The sequence below is a fragment of the Salminus brasiliensis genome, chromosome 12 (genome assembly GCF_030463535.1).
Source record: "Salminus brasiliensis chromosome 12, fSalBra1.hap2, whole genome shotgun sequence".
Lineage (NCBI taxonomy): Eukaryota > Metazoa > Chordata > Actinopteri > Characiformes > Bryconidae > Salminus > Salminus brasiliensis.
The window spans coordinates 22,714,837-22,734,098 of record NC_132889.1 but is presented as its reverse complement, the minus strand read 5'-3'; the positions used below and the strand labels follow the sequence as shown (position 1 = coordinate 22,734,098).

Sequence of the window (19,262 nt, the reverse complement as noted above, 5' to 3'; positions counted from 1 at the left end):
CAATGAGTCTTTTAGGTATGGGTGGGCGATATGGTAAATATAATATATCACAGTTAGACAGTACTGTGCACTCCTACTTTTAGGGGTCCATGACCCTGTTGTCAGTTCATTGGTTGTTATTGCATACCATATTGCATACCACTGCATACCACAACCCCCCCCCCCCCCAAAAAAAAAAAAAAAAAAAAAACACAAAAAAAACAAACAAAAAAAACTGCCATATGTTTTGGGGATGCTCTGACCCAGTCATCAAGCCATCACAATTTGGCCCAGAAATGGCTCACACAATTTGGCCCATCACAAAATGGCTCAGATTCTTATGCTTGTCCACTTTTCCTGCTTTTAACACATCATCACCTTCCAGAACTGACTGTTCACTTGCTGCCCAATAGGTCCCACCCATTGACTGATTCCACTATAGATAAAGACAAGGCTTTTCACTTCACTTGTCAGTGGTATTAATTTTATGGCTGATCGGAGTATTATCGCTGTGTAGCTTAATATGGTCTCTGTTTATGGATAAAGCCCTGTCTTTTAACAAAAAAGGCCAAATATCTTGCTAATTACGCTGCAAGTGGAGCGGGGTCCACATGCTAGTGGGAAAGCCCACCCTGCACAAGTGCATTAGCCAGAACAAGCTGAAAAATCAGGTATTTTGTGCATTGTTGAGCCAAACGCCACAAACTATTCATGAGATTTTCGTCAGATTTGATCAGTTATTTAAAATATATATTTTAAACAGTAATTTGATCTTCAGTTTTCAGTATCAAGAGCTTGCTTTTGTGTCACTGGAAACAACTGCCTGGCGGCATTAGAAAGCTGACTGCCGAATGAGCACACTTGCCCATGAGAGCTTTGCTTACATGCATTTCTGGACTTCTGAGAGATACCGGATCAGTTTTATTCCTGTGATTACTGTATTTTACGAGAAGGGGACGTTAGATAACATTATGCAGTTCTCACGAGCCTTTCTGCCAAGTTACATGATGCAGTTAGCAGCGTGCCGAGTCTGGAGTAGCAGCAATAGAGATGCTGTTCTCCCTGTTAAAGGAGGTTTGTAATGTTAAAAGTGTAGAAAGATTTTGGAACCTTTCTATTGGTCCATTCATCAGATTTAAAGGAAGCAAAAAGGGAGAAACCAGTTATTTGCACTATTTTATTCCTTTATTAATTTTAGTAATAGTTATTTTTATTTGATACACTTTTAAATCACGTTGGTTCAATGCATCACTTTTCCCAGTGTAGGCTACCTGTGTGTGAGAAGGGCTGGCTGGCTGGCTTTGAATACAAATGAGGTCCGCCCATGCCCTGCCCTCAGCTTCTCACCCACTCTTACACACACATACACACACATACACACACATACACACACTCCTCTCTATCCTCTGCAGCAGAAGAGGTGGCACTTTTCCCAATTCATCTGCCGCCGTCTGGAGAGGCTCATTAAGGAGGGACTAGCCTGCGCACAGCGGTGTATGTGTGTGTGTGTGTGCGTGTGCGTGCGTGCCTGAGTGTGTGTGTGCGTGCGTGCGCACGCGTTTGTGTGGCTGTTCTGCATGAAGCGAGGGAAGGGGACTCGCGCGCATCTTTCTGTCAAGGGAGCACCCTCAGAGAGCAGTCCGTGTGGGCAGAGCAGAGGAGGAGAGGAGCGAGGGAAACAGAGAGAGAGAGAGAGAGAGAGACTAGTTCAGTGCTGGAGCTGAAGGCAACGTTGAAGCTTCACCACCATGGCTACTGCATAGGAATCCGTCTCCACGGCAGTATATGTGAGGTGAGGGAGGCTATGGATCTCTGTCTGTCTGTCTGTGTGTGTGTGTGTGTGTGTGTGTGTGTGTGTGTGTGTTTGTGTGTGAGTGTGAGTGTGTGCACTATGCAGCTGTTCAGTGACCGTTTGCTTTGTGCTAGTGTGTGGTGATCATAATGAGAGGCGGCCATCTGTGTACTGTGCAAGGCTTGGGTGCATGCATTTGTGTGTGTGTGTGTGTGTGTGTGTGTGTGTTAAGGTAAACTGGCAGTGTCCAAGGCAGGTCCAAGCAGCAGTAGAAAAATAGATAGATCAAAGGATTGGTAGATAAATAGACATATAGGCATATGGACAGATAGACAGACGGGGGTGAGCAAGAGAGAGAGAAAATAGATTGGGAAAGAGAGAGAGAGAGAAAGAGAGAGAGAGAGGTAATACATGGTATTCCCCAAACACTAGTTCTAATTAACCTGTAAAAAAATCTCTCTCTCTCCCTCTCTCTGTCTGTCTCTCTCTCTCTCTTTCTCTCTCTGTCTTTCTCTCTCTCTCATATACCTCTATTAATAGCTGGGACTGTCATACTGGGTTTGTCTGTGCATATGTATCTCTCTCTCTCTCTCTCTCTCTCTCTCTCTCTTTCTGTGTGTGTGTGTTGCTAGGGCCGAGTTTCCTGGCCAGTGCCAGACACGACAATTACAAATCAAAAGCCAAAGCAGTAGTGCCACACACACACACACACACACTTATAAGATCCAATCCAGGGACTTTGCAGCCGCAGTACAGCAACAAGAAGATTACAAGCTCGAGCCGGCACCTTCCTCATTGAGTTTGACAGAAAGAAGAAGGATAGAAAGCTGGAGTGGAGTGAGAGAGGTCAGGGGAGGACAGGAAGAGTGCGAAATTGACAGTGTGAAAGATTGAAGAGGTACGTCCTTCCACACACCTTTCTGTGTGAGCTGGACATGTACGCAGCTGTAATAGTGGCAGTAATACAGAGGGGTGTTAGCTTCAGTAAACGTGGCCTTCAGCATTAGCCTATTGGTTCAGCAGGTTCTCAGGAGTTCCGACATGTGGCTCTCCTCTTTGTCCGTCTCCCTAACCGTCTCTGATTGACCCTGCCTTTCTTCTTCGCCTTCCTTTTTCATCCATCTTTCTGCCTTGACAGAGATGAGAAGATGCGTGGGTTAGTTGGTATAGCTGCGTGGTGTCAGTCAGTCTTTGTGGACCCCCTGATGGATGGAGCGGATTCATTAGATCGGCGGCACCTCTATTCAGACCAGGACTAGATTAGATAGAAACCCATCTGGGCAGACAGAGAGAGATAGGGATTGAAAGAGAGAGTGATGAGTTGGTCTGAAAGCAGTTGTGTTGTTGATTTTTTTCACTATTATAATCTTTATTAATTTAACTAATAACAGGGGACATACGTAAGTAATTGCTACTATACTTAAGTACAAAATGTCTGCGGACACGCATTTAGCTCCTTTAAGTTGTACTCGTTTCTGACACAACTGTGCAGATGCACACACACACACAGACACAGAGAAGTATTGCCAATAGAATAGGATGCTCTGGAGCAGATAAACATGAACCTATTGGCACCATGCCTAATGCCAGGCATGGGCAAGAGGGGTCTGAAGCCCCAGAGCATTGGGCGGTGGAGCAGTGGAATTGTGTTCTCTATAATGATGGTGGTGCTCCATCCACTACTTTTGGGAAGAGCTGGGGATTTGGGGCTGAAGTGGGGTGGTGATCATCCAACATTCTGCCCTCACTGATGCTTTTGTCGCTGAATGCAATCAAATCCTTACAGCAATGCTTCAGAATTCTGTGGAAAATAGAGACAATTACTGCAACAGATAATTACCAGATATCCCAATACTTTTGTCCATATAGTGTATTATTGGTCATCATCACAACCCGTATTGCGACCTTTCACTCTCCATGGTACTGACTTTATGTAAGCTAGGGCTTCAGGGCATGTCGACTGTTATCACCCTCAACAATACAGATTTTTCTGCAGTCACTAATATGCAAATGAGCATCTAACCAGTCCTTAAATGATTAATTGTTTTATGAGCACCCTGATCAATCACAAATGCTCTTCGGGTTTATTAAGGCATTTACGCTCGATGAAAATAATGCAGACTGATGTTTTTACCAAACCGCATTTGTGGTTCTCCAGACTTACTGCCGCCATGATATGTGGCAATTTTTTAGCCTCAGCTAATTTTTTGCCTCTATTTTATTTGCCTCTAGCTTCTTCGTTACTGTACTGTTGTAATAACCACTTTTGGTTCCTAAAAAAGAAGCTATGAGTTGAGTAGTTATACAAAAAGAGTCAAAGTAAGAAATTGTCATAAAATTATCATTAAAAAATGATTTGGGGCATTAGTAAATAAAACATGATATAAAACATGAATGCATAACCTTGCATTAGCGCAAGAATGGACAAAGTGGAGTTTTTGGAGAAGGACCACACCCCTAAATCCTTCTCCTGGCCCTCAAACCCCTTCTCTTTCCTTTCTTCCATCATTCACCACACAAAGGGGGGGGGGGGGCTCCACAAGCAGACCACTATCTAGGAGCATGAGTAAAAGTCTTTAAAAACTGCTATTCAAATACTGTCCCACACTCAGTACAGTGATTTCTATTGATAATCTGCTGCACTTATCTAATTAGGCAGCACTAAAAACACGATAGCAAAATCAAATCAACTTAAAAAGAAATTATGAAACAAATTTTCTATATATTTTCAAATAATCCCAACTAGAACGCCCTTAAGTAAAAGCTACAAACCTTTCTTTGTTAGATCAACTGAATCAACTGTGTTCATGTTTGAGTTGAATCAGTGTGTAATAATTGAGTGTAGTCTGTCGCATTTGGCAAATGGATGATTGGTCCTGGCAAGCTTAAGAAAGGCATGCAGAAAGAACATACTGTTTATGCCTTACCTTTCCCTTCAGACCTTCAAAGTACAACTCGAAGATCAGGCGATTCTTTTTCTGGGTTGCCAGTCAGTTTGGGATGTTAGCGTTTAACTTATTTTATTAAGGATTATCTTATCTTATCTTAACTAGGGCTCCACAGGAAAATATGCTGCAATACATATCCTGCTATATGTATTGCAATATTAAAAAACAAAGGAATTTTCACCACATTTTACCAGAAGTCAGTGATTCAGCATGTCATGATAATAAGAAAGGCTTATTAAACAATAGACACATTACTAGGAAATTATGTTATATTATAAAATATTACTATTATTAGTAAATACAGGGACTTCTATACAAACTGGTGTGGTTATTCTATTCTAATAGAAGTGTAGCCCTCTGTGTAGCCAATATTGGAGTAAAAAAAAATGATAGTGGGCTGATATGATCTGACCTTTTGTATCAGGCAGCGAAAAAGAAAAAAAAAGAGCACAAGACATTTGCATGTCCTGCGATGTGACTATTGTGCATGTGCACATTGCGATAATGATGCTGAGATAATATGATGATTGTGCAGCCCTACATTTAATTTTAGGATATTTTGGAGACAAATGAGAAAAGTGTGAGGTGTCTTTCTGTGCTGAGAGAATGTTGAGTTCTAAAACGTAGAAAGAAACTATGATGGGACAAATCTGACCTAAAAGACACCAACAAATGTCCATCTGTGAGACAATATTTAGATAGCATAGAGAAAAAACCTAAAGCAAATTTCAGAAACAGGTGAAAACTCATCAAAACATAATTTTACTTCTTTCTTATTAGCTTATTAGTATTAGTTAATATTTAAAGATATCAATGTTGGTGCTTCCCTAATATCAATGTGCTATCTCTAATACCAATTTGTTGCTTTCTAGACTTGTTTAATTGCATGTAGAAGTCAATAACCAAACAGGGACCTATTTTTAAAAGTGTTCAAGAAAGATTAGTCTTTTAGCCTTCCGTATGTCTTCTTCTGTGTGGTTGGGCGATCAGGGCTTTGGGAAGGGTAAATAAATAAGGCATGAAAAGAGGCTCTCCAGCTTTTTAGAACACAGTCCTCTTGAGTGGTGAAGCGGGAACATGTTGTAGCTGTCACAGAGACCTCCCGTAAGGAATAATAGACTAATAAACAGAGAACGAGAACATTTGCGTCCATATTCAGGCAGTGGACACATCCAGCAGCGTGAATGAAGGTAGTATTTGTAGTTGTTTTGGGAACAGATGTTGAAGTACTGCCCCTTTTGCAGGTTCACACATCAGGTGAAGGCCTGGAAGGCAGAACATTTAGCCTCTGCCTGTTATCAAGCGGTCATTTGGGTGGCCATGTGGTAGGATTAACAGTAGAGCATATGAAATAATTCATTGGAGGTCCTAACCGGCTGGTCCCCGGTCAGTGCGGTCAAAAATTAGGATATATAATTTCGCCAGTTACCCAACAACCAGCTTTATTCCAACTATATGCTTGGAATTTGCTAATCCGCCTTAAATGGTGCAGAAGTTACAGAGTGTAACCGCAGCGCCATTTTAAGGTGGAACTACAGCTTCATGCAATATGATAAGCCTGCTAACCCTGTTTGACCGTAAAATGTTCAATGTTATTTTAAAATATTTTTTTTAATGTCAGTTTATTAAAATAAATATTTACACACAGTCATACCAGAATATCACGTCTACGTACCTAATCAGATGACACTAGCGAGACGTCATGGACGTATATAGACTGTATTGAGTGACGGAAGCTGTTGATTATAGAGGTTAACTGATCCACAGTGGGAGTCGTTTTTTTCCCTTTGGCATCAGTGGCCCGTGGGGCACCTCTGATATCGTCAGGACTTAATGGTCCCCTCAGGGACTTAATGTGTGAGAAGTCCATTCTCTGTACACCTTCAGTACAGCGGCTCTAGAACATCCCACGATGTTCCCTGTTACAACTGACTGGTGTGCCTGCTTATTTATACATGCAGCAAGCCCTGTCCCTTGACATTTCACCTGGCAGTTAAATGCACTGATCTCCTTTTCACAACCTGTGAGACTACTAGCACCAACTGTCTGGACCTCTGTTGGTTTATGCCAGTCAGGCCAGGGGTGAATATTTATGCAGTACATGATATATTTTGAATTAATTGACTTTACTTTATTCTTTGGAAATTCTTGTAAAAAAAAAGCCAGATACTAATAAAAAACCAAAATATATTGTACATGATGCCATTTATAAACGCAACCCCCCCTCCAAGATATATTCCAAGCAGATATTCACTTACCTTCGTTTGTAGCTGGCTTTCACATTGTCGCATATTGCTTTTGAGCCCTTCTTTTGCGGACACTGGCACAGAAAAAGCGGCTTTCATGAGGCCTGATTTGTGTAGCAACCAGTTTTCCCAGCTTGGCAGTGATGTGCGTACTATCCAGTTTTACTGATGCACATTCTGAGGAAAAATGATCTCATAAACTAACAACACATATCAACAACACCATGTTCTTCTGAAGTGGCTGTTGTGTCTTTAGGGCTTTTCCTGGGTAGGCTGTACATTTTCAGTAAAGAGACATCAGTGTTTGAGGTTCACGGCATGTCACGTTCATGTACCACAGTCTTAATATTCAACTATGCTAAGGTAAATACAGTTTTCCATTCTATGGCACCAGAAAAACGGAAGACTTTATGTTATGAGAATAGGAGAATAGGCTTGGGTGGTATAACGGTATACCGCAGTATTTACAAATGTTGCTGGTAACTCACATTGAGGACAGTATTTCAAAATCATCACGTGTCTGATGTTTTAGACTTCCATGTCTGTCTCTTACACAGCTGAATAAGCTCATTCTCCCATGTGCATTTAAGAGAGCCACAGAGTGGAGGTGCTGTGGGTGCCAACTGATTAGTGATGTCATGCTCTGAAAACAGGTGGGGAAAACAATGAGCCAATCATAGTTGTGAGCAAGGATGAATCTAGTCAGTGTTCCTGAAAACAGTTGAAAACACTCCTGCAGTCGAGTGAATGGTCTTTATCCTTTAAACGTGTGTAATTTGAGACTCAGTTAGCTGGAACACAGTCTGTGCTGTGGTGTTTAGTCTGCAAGTTAACTTATCGAAGCCTTCCTTGATTTTGCTTGACTTTGCTCTGTTAGACACGAGTTTTTATTCTCTACACTTGTGTCTGTGGCTCAGCAGTTAGTCAGCAGAAGCTGAACTGAGATGTCTGATACTCGGTGGAGCTGTAGCCGAGCTAGTTAGGCAAAGGCTGGCTTAACGAGTGAGATACAGATCCAAAACCATGGGGAAAAAAAACTTTAAATTCAGCTTTCTGTACTTTCAGCAGCAGCCGCTTGATCATTCTCATCTAAATGTTTATAAATGAGCTTTCTGTCAGCCAGACTTAACCAAAAGTTGAGTTTAAGCAGCATGTTTAAAGGGCACACATTGAAGTTCATTTTTACACATTTTGTCACTGCTAAACACCAATAAAAAAGCTGGTTGGTGAAGCTTTGCAAGATTATGCTCCCCTACTTGTGTGTGTTTCTGCATTGTGACTTTTTAAAAAAAAAATTCATAGCTCTGAAACTTTTTAAATGTGCAGTTACTCAACTAGTAAATGCTGTTCTTTCAAGCTTATTATGTCTTATTTGGGATCATATATAAAAAGTACAACCTATGAAAAAGTATCAGGATTTATGGCCGTCTATCGAGTATTTAAGTCAGTCAACAGTTGGTATCGGTATTGGTAATCTGGTATCGGGGAAAAAGTGGTATCGGTGCATCCCTACTTATTATTATTATTATTATTATTCTCATTATCATACATTTCATGTCACAAAAATGAAAATATGAATTTTTCAGTTTGGTTTGAAGAGTGTAGGCATGGAAAAGCACCAGTGAGCTGGACTAAAACCAATGGGTCTTTTTAGCTGTTGTCTCATCTGTCACATTTCATTTGTCTTAGCCAGATGAAATGTAAGCTGTGTGTTTAACTAGGAGGAATCTGACACTTAAGTAGTTAAGGTCCGTTAAGCTGCAAGCATGAGCCTAACATAGGTTTCTTTAGTCACTTCTTCTTCAGTTCACTCAGCAATTCACGGCAATTTGCATGAGATGTAATCAGACATTCTTAAAATGCGAAGGTCTATATGAATAAGGGATGTACAGAGATATTTAGCAATGATGCTTGACAGTTCAGACAGTGTAATTAATATTATTATTATTATTATGTGAGTTGGCCTTAGTCTAATCTATCTGTCCTTTTTCCTTCAGGTGTGAGAAGTAGGAGAAAAAAAAGAAGACAAAGAGAGGAATAACAAGAAAGAGCCAACATGGCAGCCGAGGAGAAGCCTGGAGTGAAGAACAGTACCTCCATCCTACCCTGCTTCCTGTTCGTGGAGGTGAGTCAGCAGACTGTGTCCTGAAACTGGCCTTTCAGTTTTGAGCCCTGACTTCTTTTCTTTCCTGAGGAACTAAGCTGCACTACGGGACCTTTTAGTAGAGATGATTATACAGTGATTGTGTCCATTTATTTAAAACCTTGGTGATAATTTTGCAGGTTGAGCCAGGCACAATCAACAGCACTTAGAAAGTCAGTACCACACTGCCAGACTGATCTCTCTACAGTTAATGAGTGGCACTTTAAGAAAAGTACTGAAAATGATGCTGTTAGAAGGACACAGCACTCTGTAGTCTGGGTAGGATTGCAGTACAGGCAAAATGTAGCAATTGACATTTATATTTGCGCAATGTTTGTGCGTGAATATGACCCTTGGTTTTCCTCTGTTTTTTTTCTCTGGTTTGTATTTGTACCATACAGGGTGTGTAAATAAATAGACACAAATAAATACATAATTATAAGCTTTCTTATTAGAAATTTGTCACTTTATGTAGGTTGTCTGAATAAAAAACAAGAAATTTTACCAACACAGTGGCAAATAAATAAGGCATTTGAATTTTATAGCATGCATACATGTCTGATTATGGAGTTACAGCTGATTAAAAAAGAGATATCCTCATATCTCAATGAACAATTGAAAATGCAGGATGCACAGATACATCCGCATGATAGGGAACAATGGCCATTCTGGCATCTATGCATGTAAACAGTGAATTTGCCAGTGTTTACACTGCGAGTGTTAAGTCAACACTGCCAGTCCTAAATGTAATGTCCATTTATCATCCATGATCATCACAACCTTTATCCAGCCCTACCTTACATTCTGTTTCTACAGAGCTTTCTGTAAGCTAAGTCTCCCCAGTATATCAATTGCTGATTAATATTCACAATACAATACAATTCTCAGCTGTTTATGATGGAGATGAGCTGAATGTTTTATTGTGGGCTTTAAGTATCATGACCAGTCATGGATCTGCTTTAGGTGTTTGGATGAATTAACCTCTTAAACTCTGCAGAATCAGTTGGTTTCAGCTGTGAACCCATGCAACATAACTGATCACCAAGTCATATATGCCATTCAGCAATGTATCTTGCAAGAACCTGGTGATATGATACAGATTACATTTCAGTATATTGTGATATTATAAATTTGAGGAAAACTGCCATAGTATAAGTATAAGAAATAAAACATCATATGTATAAAATCTGAGTAAAGGAAAAGTTTAGAACAGCGAGATCTGACTACAACACCACTGTCTAACAGTTAGGGTTTAAACACAGCACAATCTGAACCACTGTCTGCCACCAGCCTTTACATGCAAACCAGAGCTCACTAATATGTGGACTGTGAACCGGGACCGGACCCAGTTGCTGTAATATCTGGACCTGAACCTATAGCTGAGAAACTGTTGAGAAGTAATAACAGATTTTTTTAAACAATGTAGCTTTTCTAGCCTTTACGGTACAGGTTTAGCAGTCCAGGAAGGAAACTCACAGACCAATCGTATGTGTTGTTAATATCACAGGTGATGCTACTCAGCCAATCAGATCTGTGCATTATTATCTGAGGGGCTATGCGAGTCAAATTGAGTGAGTGGTAATTCATGTGGTGGCTCTAAAGGGACAACAAGAATGGGCAGACTCAAACCATTGTGTCTTAAGCAGTAATGTCATGCGCCACCTCATTTTTTGCACAAGCATTTGCACTAATAACTTTACTACCTCACTGGACTCTATTTATTGCACATTGCACAATTTGCACACTACCGTCATTATTATTATTCTCTGGTCTGTACTGTGTTGTGTTGTCTGTCCGCACTTGTTTGTTTGTGTTGCACTTGTGTCTTGTATGCACTGTCTATGTTGCACCATGGTCCTGGAGGAACGTTGTTTCGTTTCACTGTGTACTCTGTATGTAGTTGAAATGACAATAAAACCCACTTGACTTGACTTGACTTGACTTGACAAATTATTAGGCACTTTATTTTAAGATGATGTGGGGTGGTGATCATCCACCATCCTGACCTCACAAACGCTCTTGTCGGTGAATGCAATGAAATCTTCTAGTAGAAAGCCTTCTTGCCTGGACTGTAGAGGCAGTTACTCCAACAAAAGCAGGGTAAACGCTTATTTAATACCCTTGATTTCAGAAGCAACAATGAATGAGCAGGTGTCCCAATACTTTTGTGTGTAGTTTAGATTCCGTGGCATAACTTTGAGTAAACTCAAAGTGTTCATTTGACAGGGCTGCACTTTCAGCCTGATCGAATGCGACAATTTGTATTTACTTCCCATGAAATGCTGAGTCATTTATATGCTGTAATTGTGAATTATTAACACAAGGCAGTATGTCATGGGAGTGCTGACTGCAGAACGAGCAGACTGACTAGCTTTGGATCCTCCGAGCTGCAGAAACCAAAGTGTACATCAGTGTCTTTGCAGCAGGAGTAAATATTTCAGCAGTGCTTATCACTATGAGCACTGAATGTGTTATATCTCTCCCCTCGCCTCCTCTGTCGGTCCGAGTTTGGAGGAGCAAGTTGGCGCGCAGCTGTTGAAGCATGAGGGGGTTTCACTGTCTGCGGGAGGTTTTAGTGAGAGCCGGTGGCTGGGATCAAACATGCTTATGTGTTTGAGAGTGCTCGAATCTATCCGCAGACACGAAACAGCCATTTACACACACACAAACCAGACACACACACGCATTTCACCAGAGTTAGGATGCAGTTCTTACTTAGTGTGGTGGAAGCACAACGGATAGAGCACCAGGCTAGTCAGCGGTGAATTGGGTACAAAATCAGTAGAGACATCAAGCATAGTCCCAAGGACATTTCACAGAATTACAGGCCAAGATTCCAAATGACAAAAAATGCTAAAGATGAATCCACCCTAATCTGGATCATGGACATACAGTCATAAGTATTATTTGAGCTGAATTACATTGTAGGATTTTATTTATAAAGAATTATTTAACTAAAGTACATTACAGGGTAATGAGGCGGTCAATTAATACATTTATTCATAATGACATTTTAGGTTAAAGTAAAAAACAAATAAAAAGAAGGTGTTAATAGCTCTAAAACCTGCTTCACCAAAAATAATAATTTGCAAAGTGGTTTTAAAGATGCTGTCAGATAAATGTCTGTTTATAATGGTTTAATAAAAGTCAAGGTTTTCAATAATACTGTAATAAATCACAGTAATCACCAGACTGTAGTATTCCAGCTCAAATGAGGTTATAGATAAAGTTGATATTAGTATGATCAAAGCAGAGATAGACAGATTAAAACACAGAAAGAAAGATCCATGAGATAAGTCTGCCTGGACTCTAGGAATACTGCCTCTAATGGAGGTACATACAGTGCCAGAGATGGTAGACAAGAGTCAGGAGTTCATGGGGGATGAAATGGTACACTATTCTACTTACTGGGAAATGCAGGAATAACAATTTGTTTAGATAATTCACATTGACAGTGGTTTTTAAACTGGTTTACTGCATATTGGACCATCTGTGGGGTTTCTGAAGACATGTTGTATGAAATTCTATAAATATTTTGGTACATTTGGTGGAATTATTTGTAAAAACACACTAAATTCACAGTAAATGGAGGAACTGTGTACACAATAGTGTATGTTTTTTGGTGTTTTTTTATCTGATATTTTTGACCCATTTCTTCTCCAATTTGGACCGTCAATTACCCAACCTGTACATACTCTTCCCCCTTTGCACGTGATTTGCTCCATTGCATGCACGGTCAAATCTTTAATTTTTTGACCGACTGCTGATGCAACATCACCGGGCAACCAACGCGCCTGGAGGGAAGCTCTGCATACCTGGCTTTGACACACCAGCCACCAGCGATGGCCAGCACTGCAGTGAAGCAATGTGGGGAGAGAGCGCCATCTACCCACCCTGGCAAGAGCAAGGCCAATTGTGCTCTCTTGGGCCTCAGCTGCCGATGGCAAGCAGCCTTACTGGGTTTCAGACCAGCGATCCTCTGATCATAGAGACAGCACCTTACTCTGCTGGACCACTCGGGCCCCCACTGCTCCATTACTCTTACAAACTGCTCTGTTCTTACAGTATATCTAGCTAGTGTATATTTTTAAGGTTGTATGATCATTACTCCATTTATTCTTTCATTATTTTTGTTTAATTATATACATATATATATATATATATATCAGGATTTATCAGGATTGCATTAATACATTATAGTTGAATCACAACCTTCAGATCAGTGCATCACTATGCAGTACACATTGTACATTGTGTGTGTGAGATAAGAATGAGGACTCTGCAAAAGTCAATGTGTTCCAACTGACATTTAGGAAAGATGCACTGCTGATGCTGCCTCTGATGCTTCTGCTTACTGTTATCACAGAAGGCTGTAAAATGCAAATGAGTCCTCTGCTAAATCACTTTTTTTTTTTTTTACTTTGTGCAGCTTTCTGAGTGAGCAGTCATAGATGTTCCAGATGTTCTGTGGGTGTTGTGATAAATCAAAACCTTCACATAACACAAAATGAAGAATTTAGCAAATAATGCAGATTAATGTTCAGTCACTTTACATCGAGTCAGTATCAAAGTATGTAGCAATACTGCAATCACAGTATGATATTCCCGTAGTGCTTAGCCCTACTTGGCATATTATGGCTACATGAACACTTTGTTAGGCTGTGTCACACCTTGCACCATGTTTTTCCGTGATCTGATCACTTTGGGATTGTATTCAACCATATGAAAAGCCAAATAAAAATTTGTTTTCTATTTCCATGTATAGTTAAAGCAACATCATGTGGAATTTTTATCTTAAAATAGCAGCTTTAAAATTATGACGATGTTTCATTTACCTGTAATAAGGAGAACAGCGTCTCTGTCGCAGCTATTCCGGGCTCAGCGTGCTGTGAACTGCATTAAGTAACTTTGGTAATGCTGTCAGGACAACACTCATGAGTGCTGTGTAATGTTTCACAACCCAAGTCATATTTGTGTAAAATCCTGTCATATTACTCTACCCTGTTAGTTCATGTGCTTCTGTCACTTTCAGTGCTGGTTCTGTATCTTTTAGCTTGTCCAAAAATGCATGTGTACAGCTGTTTTTTAGTGGTGGCTTAAAACATGAATTATACTTTCCGACTGTAGGGGCAGCCCATGAGCAAAAAATACCAGTTCTTGCATGATACTGCTTTAGGAAGTGGATATGCATCTGCGGAGTGCTGACTACAAATTTGAGAAGATCAAAAATGCTCTTAGACTCCAGAGAATTCATATGCAAGGGTTTATTAAGCTATTATATGAAAGAGAGGAGATTCACTGAGAGATTCAGAAGAACAGTATTTGTCAGATATTTTGGAGATTAAATGATAAAATGATTTTGACAGTTTAGACAATTTCCATGTCTAAGTCTAAGAAGCACTACAGTCCAATAAAACTAGAAGGAATTTTACATAAAAAATTGCTATTCATTGAATTTTATTATTAAAACACCAAAGTAAGAAAAAAAATCCAAGAGCTCAAACACACAGAGGCTGAAGTAAAACACACACACATTCCCATCCTTGCATCTTCACTGCTGTTACTATGGAGACCAATCAGCTGGATTTCTCGCCATCCGTCTGTCTGTACACCCTCCGACGTCTCTGTCCATCAATTTTATCTTGCTCAGTTTTCCCTCAGTCTTTCCTTATTCTCCATTTGTCTGTTTCTTCATGCATAACACACACGCACACATACTGTTTTTTCCTCTTTGTCACATTCTGTGCCATGGCAAATGTGCCGTGGGGCCATGGATTCACACCATTTTTGCCTTTCACGACTGTATGATTAACATGCGCTCATCTACAAAGAGAAGGAACAATGTCGCATGTGGGGGTGTAGATCTCCGACACCGGTTGAATAATGATCCTATAGCAAACGAGTCATTGCTTTATTTACATTTACATTAACAGTACACTCCTAAAACAAAGCCCAGGAACAAGACATACTACATAATGCTGCTTTAATACTACATCATTTTTTATGCACATCCTTAAATTCAAGACTTTAGCTGTGAATGCTGAAATTCAGAAAATCCACTACACTAAATTAAGGTTCTTCAAATTGGGTCTTTGAGTAATACCATAGAATAAGCACTTTGGATTTCATAAAGAAGAACCTTTTAACTTGGTAAAGCACATTTACATCAAGTGAAGGTTCATTAGCTCTATAATATGTTTCTTACACTCATCTCTATTACAAACATGGTTCTGTGGTATCGCTCAAAGCCCATTTAAAGCACCTTCCTTTTGTGTAGGGCTGGACTGGATCTGGAATTTCAGCATTCACAACAAACATCTTGAATTTAACATATAGGAAATTATTTAGTAAATTAAAGCAGCATTATGTGAGAATTGGTATTTCTTATTCCTGAATTACAGTTGAGAACTTGTAATTCACGCTCCATCCATCCCTAAAGGACATGCTTTTCACCTGCATTGCTGGACAACCTGAGGGAGCTGTCACTAAAGGTTAAGGTAACATTGGACTGACTGTAGAGTAATTCCACTGGCTTTTACACAAATGACTCATCATGCAGCATTATGCAGTTCTTGCAAGCACTGTCCTGCCCACTTCATCGAAGCTATATAGTGTGTACGTCTGGTGTACTGAGTCCAAAGTAGCAATGATAGAGACGTTATTTTCACTATTACAAGTCAGTGAAGCATCAACATGATTTTGAAGCTCTTATTGTAAGCTACAATGCTACATACTGTTTCTTTAAAGCAGAAGTATGTTGAAGAGAATTAGCATTCTCAGCTCCTGGGCTCCCCCTGCAGTTGGGCAGTGTAATTTGCTTTATGCAAACCTCAAGGAACCTCAAGGACACACTTTACACATGCATTATTGGACAAGCTAAGGGAGCTGTCCAGTGCTTGTGGACTGCCCGGTAGAGTAATATCACAGAGATTTTACACAAATATGACTTAATGCAGCCATACCGAGTTCTTGCAAGCATTGCCCTGCCCACTTCACCAAAGTTACATAGTGCCGTGCCTGGCGTACTAAATCCAGAGTCTACCAATGGAGACACTACTCCCTCCTGTTACAAGTCGGAAAAACATCAACATGATTTTAGAGATGTTATTTGTTATTATGTGTTTGCTTTAAAGCAGCAGTATGCGAGAATTGGCATTTTCCACTCCTGGTCTCCCCCTACATTTAGGCAGTGTAATTTGCTTTGAGCCACCCTTGAAGCACACGCTTTATACATATGTTATTTGACAAGCTGAGAGAATGTGAAAGAAGTGTGTGGACTGAGGTGGCAGAGTAATTTTACAGGAGCAGGATATAGGAGATAGGAGGCGGGATATGCAGCATTACACAGTTCTCACAAGCGTGCTAGTGTGCTGAGCCTGGAGTAGCAACGATAAAGACGCTATTCTCCTTGTTATCAGTTGGCGGAGCATCACATATCATTTTGAAATTCATTGTTTCTCTGATGTCACAAAACAATACATTGACATATCTTTGCTTTTTGAAGAAACTCATTTCTTCCTAGCAGTCTTAAAGTCACAATCACCAATGCATTCTGGTTAATTCTGAGAGATAAAGAGACGTTGGGAAATTGTAAAATGAATAATGACCATTTTTGAAACGTCAAACCAGAGAAATGTTGTAAGTGGACCTCAAAGGAAAATATAAAATGTAGGATCTGGGCCCTTTAAAAATAAATAAATTACAGTTGCTTTAGTTAAATGCATCATAAATTTATGCCAGACATCCATGTCCCCTCGCCTCAGAGCACAACAAACTGCTCTGCTTTCCCTGTGGCAGTTTAAAGCTAAAAGATGCAAAGATGCAAAGATGCAGTAGAAAAACAGACCAAAAACAGTGTAGGAGCACTCGAAATGACTGTATGATAACTGCTCAGTGCAAAATCTGTGGAGGCGTGACAGGTTTTGATAAAGGACCTCAAATATGTTTTATATTCATACAGTATAGTGATCATTTTCCAAGTACGGCTTAGTAGGTTACATACCTTTTACCACGGCTGCTTTTAGGTAATTTGTGACATCACCAGTAAAAGATTTTGAAAACTTTATTGTCCCTTAAAATTAGCATGAAATAGAAACTTGTATTTGTCTGTCTGGCACACAAATACATACAAATACACAAACGGTTGTTGTCCTTTTTTATTATGTCCTTGTTCACAGCAGAGGCATACATTATTTTTGTACTCATTGTTCCTAGCTAGTGGGACCTTAAGTCTCCTGCCCATTGGCAGCAGCTGGAATGATGGATAGAGGGGGTGGGTAGGGTCATTGTCTCCCTTTTTTATAGTAGTAATCCACATTGACCTGAAAAGTGAGCCTGTTGTCAGGGAATGTTCCCAAGAATTTAAAAAACACAAAATACACTATTAATACAGCATTGACACGTATTGGATTTTGATTTATTTTTTTATTTATCACACATTTTTAACCGTTTTCTGCCAATTTGGTAATGCCAATGAATCCACCTGTTTGTAGCTTACCCTAGAACTAGCAATGCTTCCGACACAGGATGGTAGGGACCTGACACATGCAAAGCCAGACACTGCCTCTTTTCAAACTGCCTTGCCAGACAGCCAATGCGCTCAGAGGAAAGCACCAGGTCCCCAGCTCCCCAACACACCTGTGTGTTAGGGGCAGTGAGTACACACACACCCAGAGCGGTGGGCAGCCAACTCCAGCGCCCGGGGAGCAGAGAGGGTAAAGGACCCAACAGTGGCAGCTTGCCGAGCCCAGGAATCGAACCCACAACCCTGTTATCGATATCCCGGCACTCTAACCGCTGAGCCACCACTGCCCCCCTTTTTGATCACTTTTAGGGTAATGAGGGGAGAGGGTGCCATCTACCCACCCGGAGAGCCCTAATTGGGCTCTCTCAGGCTCCCACCACTGATGGCAAATCAGCATGGCTTAGTACTTAAACCCATGACCCCCCGGGCAATAACTGATTGGGCACAGTAACAAACATGCTTAACATTTTGGTCTATTATAAAACATAAATGTTGTCTTGTTTTCTGAATTCTGAGAGTGAGTATTTACATATTAACAGTCTGTAACATGTCTGTACAGTCTGTTTTGGTCACCGTACATTTGTAGCACTTATAATAAATAAGGCATTTCTATTTGTTTATATGACATATTTTATTAGTATAGGATGATGGGGTGATATACGAGAGGAAATGGAAATAGAAATGGCACACAAAGTAAGGCAGATCTTTCATTTCCATTTCGTTTTCTTTCATTGGTTTATAGGCTTTGATTTCTAAAGTGTTAGTATAAATATAGAATCTTAGTTCTGTAGTGTTGAAATGCTGCCTTTTCCCAAGGTGTGTGTTCATACTGCAGTCATTTCCATTGCAGTGCTTTTACAAATCAACAAAATCAAATGTGTAATAATTCAGTTGATTATATAAAACATATGCTGAATATTTCAACAAGTAAACATGTGTTTGTGGTAGCGCTAGCCTTACATGCCTCTTGAAATGACAGAAAATAAGGTGAGAGAAAGGCAGGCATATGGTGGGGGGTGGGGGGGTGAGATTAAATAATTTATGCTAATTATTCACATTCCTGTTACACTACTGAGTTGGGGAAAGGGCCTTTGTACTTATTGTGTTTCAGTAGGGGGCGCTGTTGGAACATTTTGCATTTTTTGGACTTTAATGCTGCAGTACCGCTTGTGTCCACTGTGGTGTGTTGGCACTCTACCACTGTGCTTTAATCAGAGCTCATTCATTCCACTGCTTTGATTTCTTACATTCATTTTCCATTCACAGTGAAAACTGTTACGGTGAGCAAACCTGGTACACCAGAATTGTTTGCATCAGTAAATGCAATGTGCAGTAACACTGAAACACACACGCATGCACGGACACACGCTCATACTGGCTCATTAGCACCATGCCGCGGGATCACACACCTTGCGCAGTGTGTATTTGGCTGGCATTCTTGTCCCTATAAATATCAGGCGTCTGACGGTGACTAACACTTGTTCACTCGCACCTGTCACCGTGAGGAAGCCTTTCAACTGAAGACGAGCACACACTCCCACACAAACACACACACACACACACACACACACAAACCACTCTGTGCTTTGATCATCCGGGCAACCCTGAATAATGGTTTCTTTGGTTTCCA

General features: G+C 40.4%; 1 protein-coding gene across 2 annotated transcripts in view; it reads left to right on the top strand.

The window, feature by feature from the left end:
• The first annotated feature begins 1,363 nt into the window (after positions 1 to 1,363).
• Positions 1,364 to 19,262, top strand: part of plppr2a (phospholipid phosphatase related 2a) — a 71,681-nt gene continuing 53,782 nt past the window's right edge. For both annotated transcript variants that reach the window (XM_072694047.1, XM_072694048.1), the window contains exons 1-2: positions 1,364 to 1,771; positions 8,963 to 9,090. In XM_072694047.1, the coding sequence (XP_072550148.1) occupies positions 9,022 to 9,090 (69 nt within the window). In that variant the 5' untranslated portion in view covers positions 1,364 to 1,771; positions 8,963 to 9,021. The remainder of the gene's footprint in view (positions 1,772 to 8,962; positions 9,091 to 19,262) is intronic.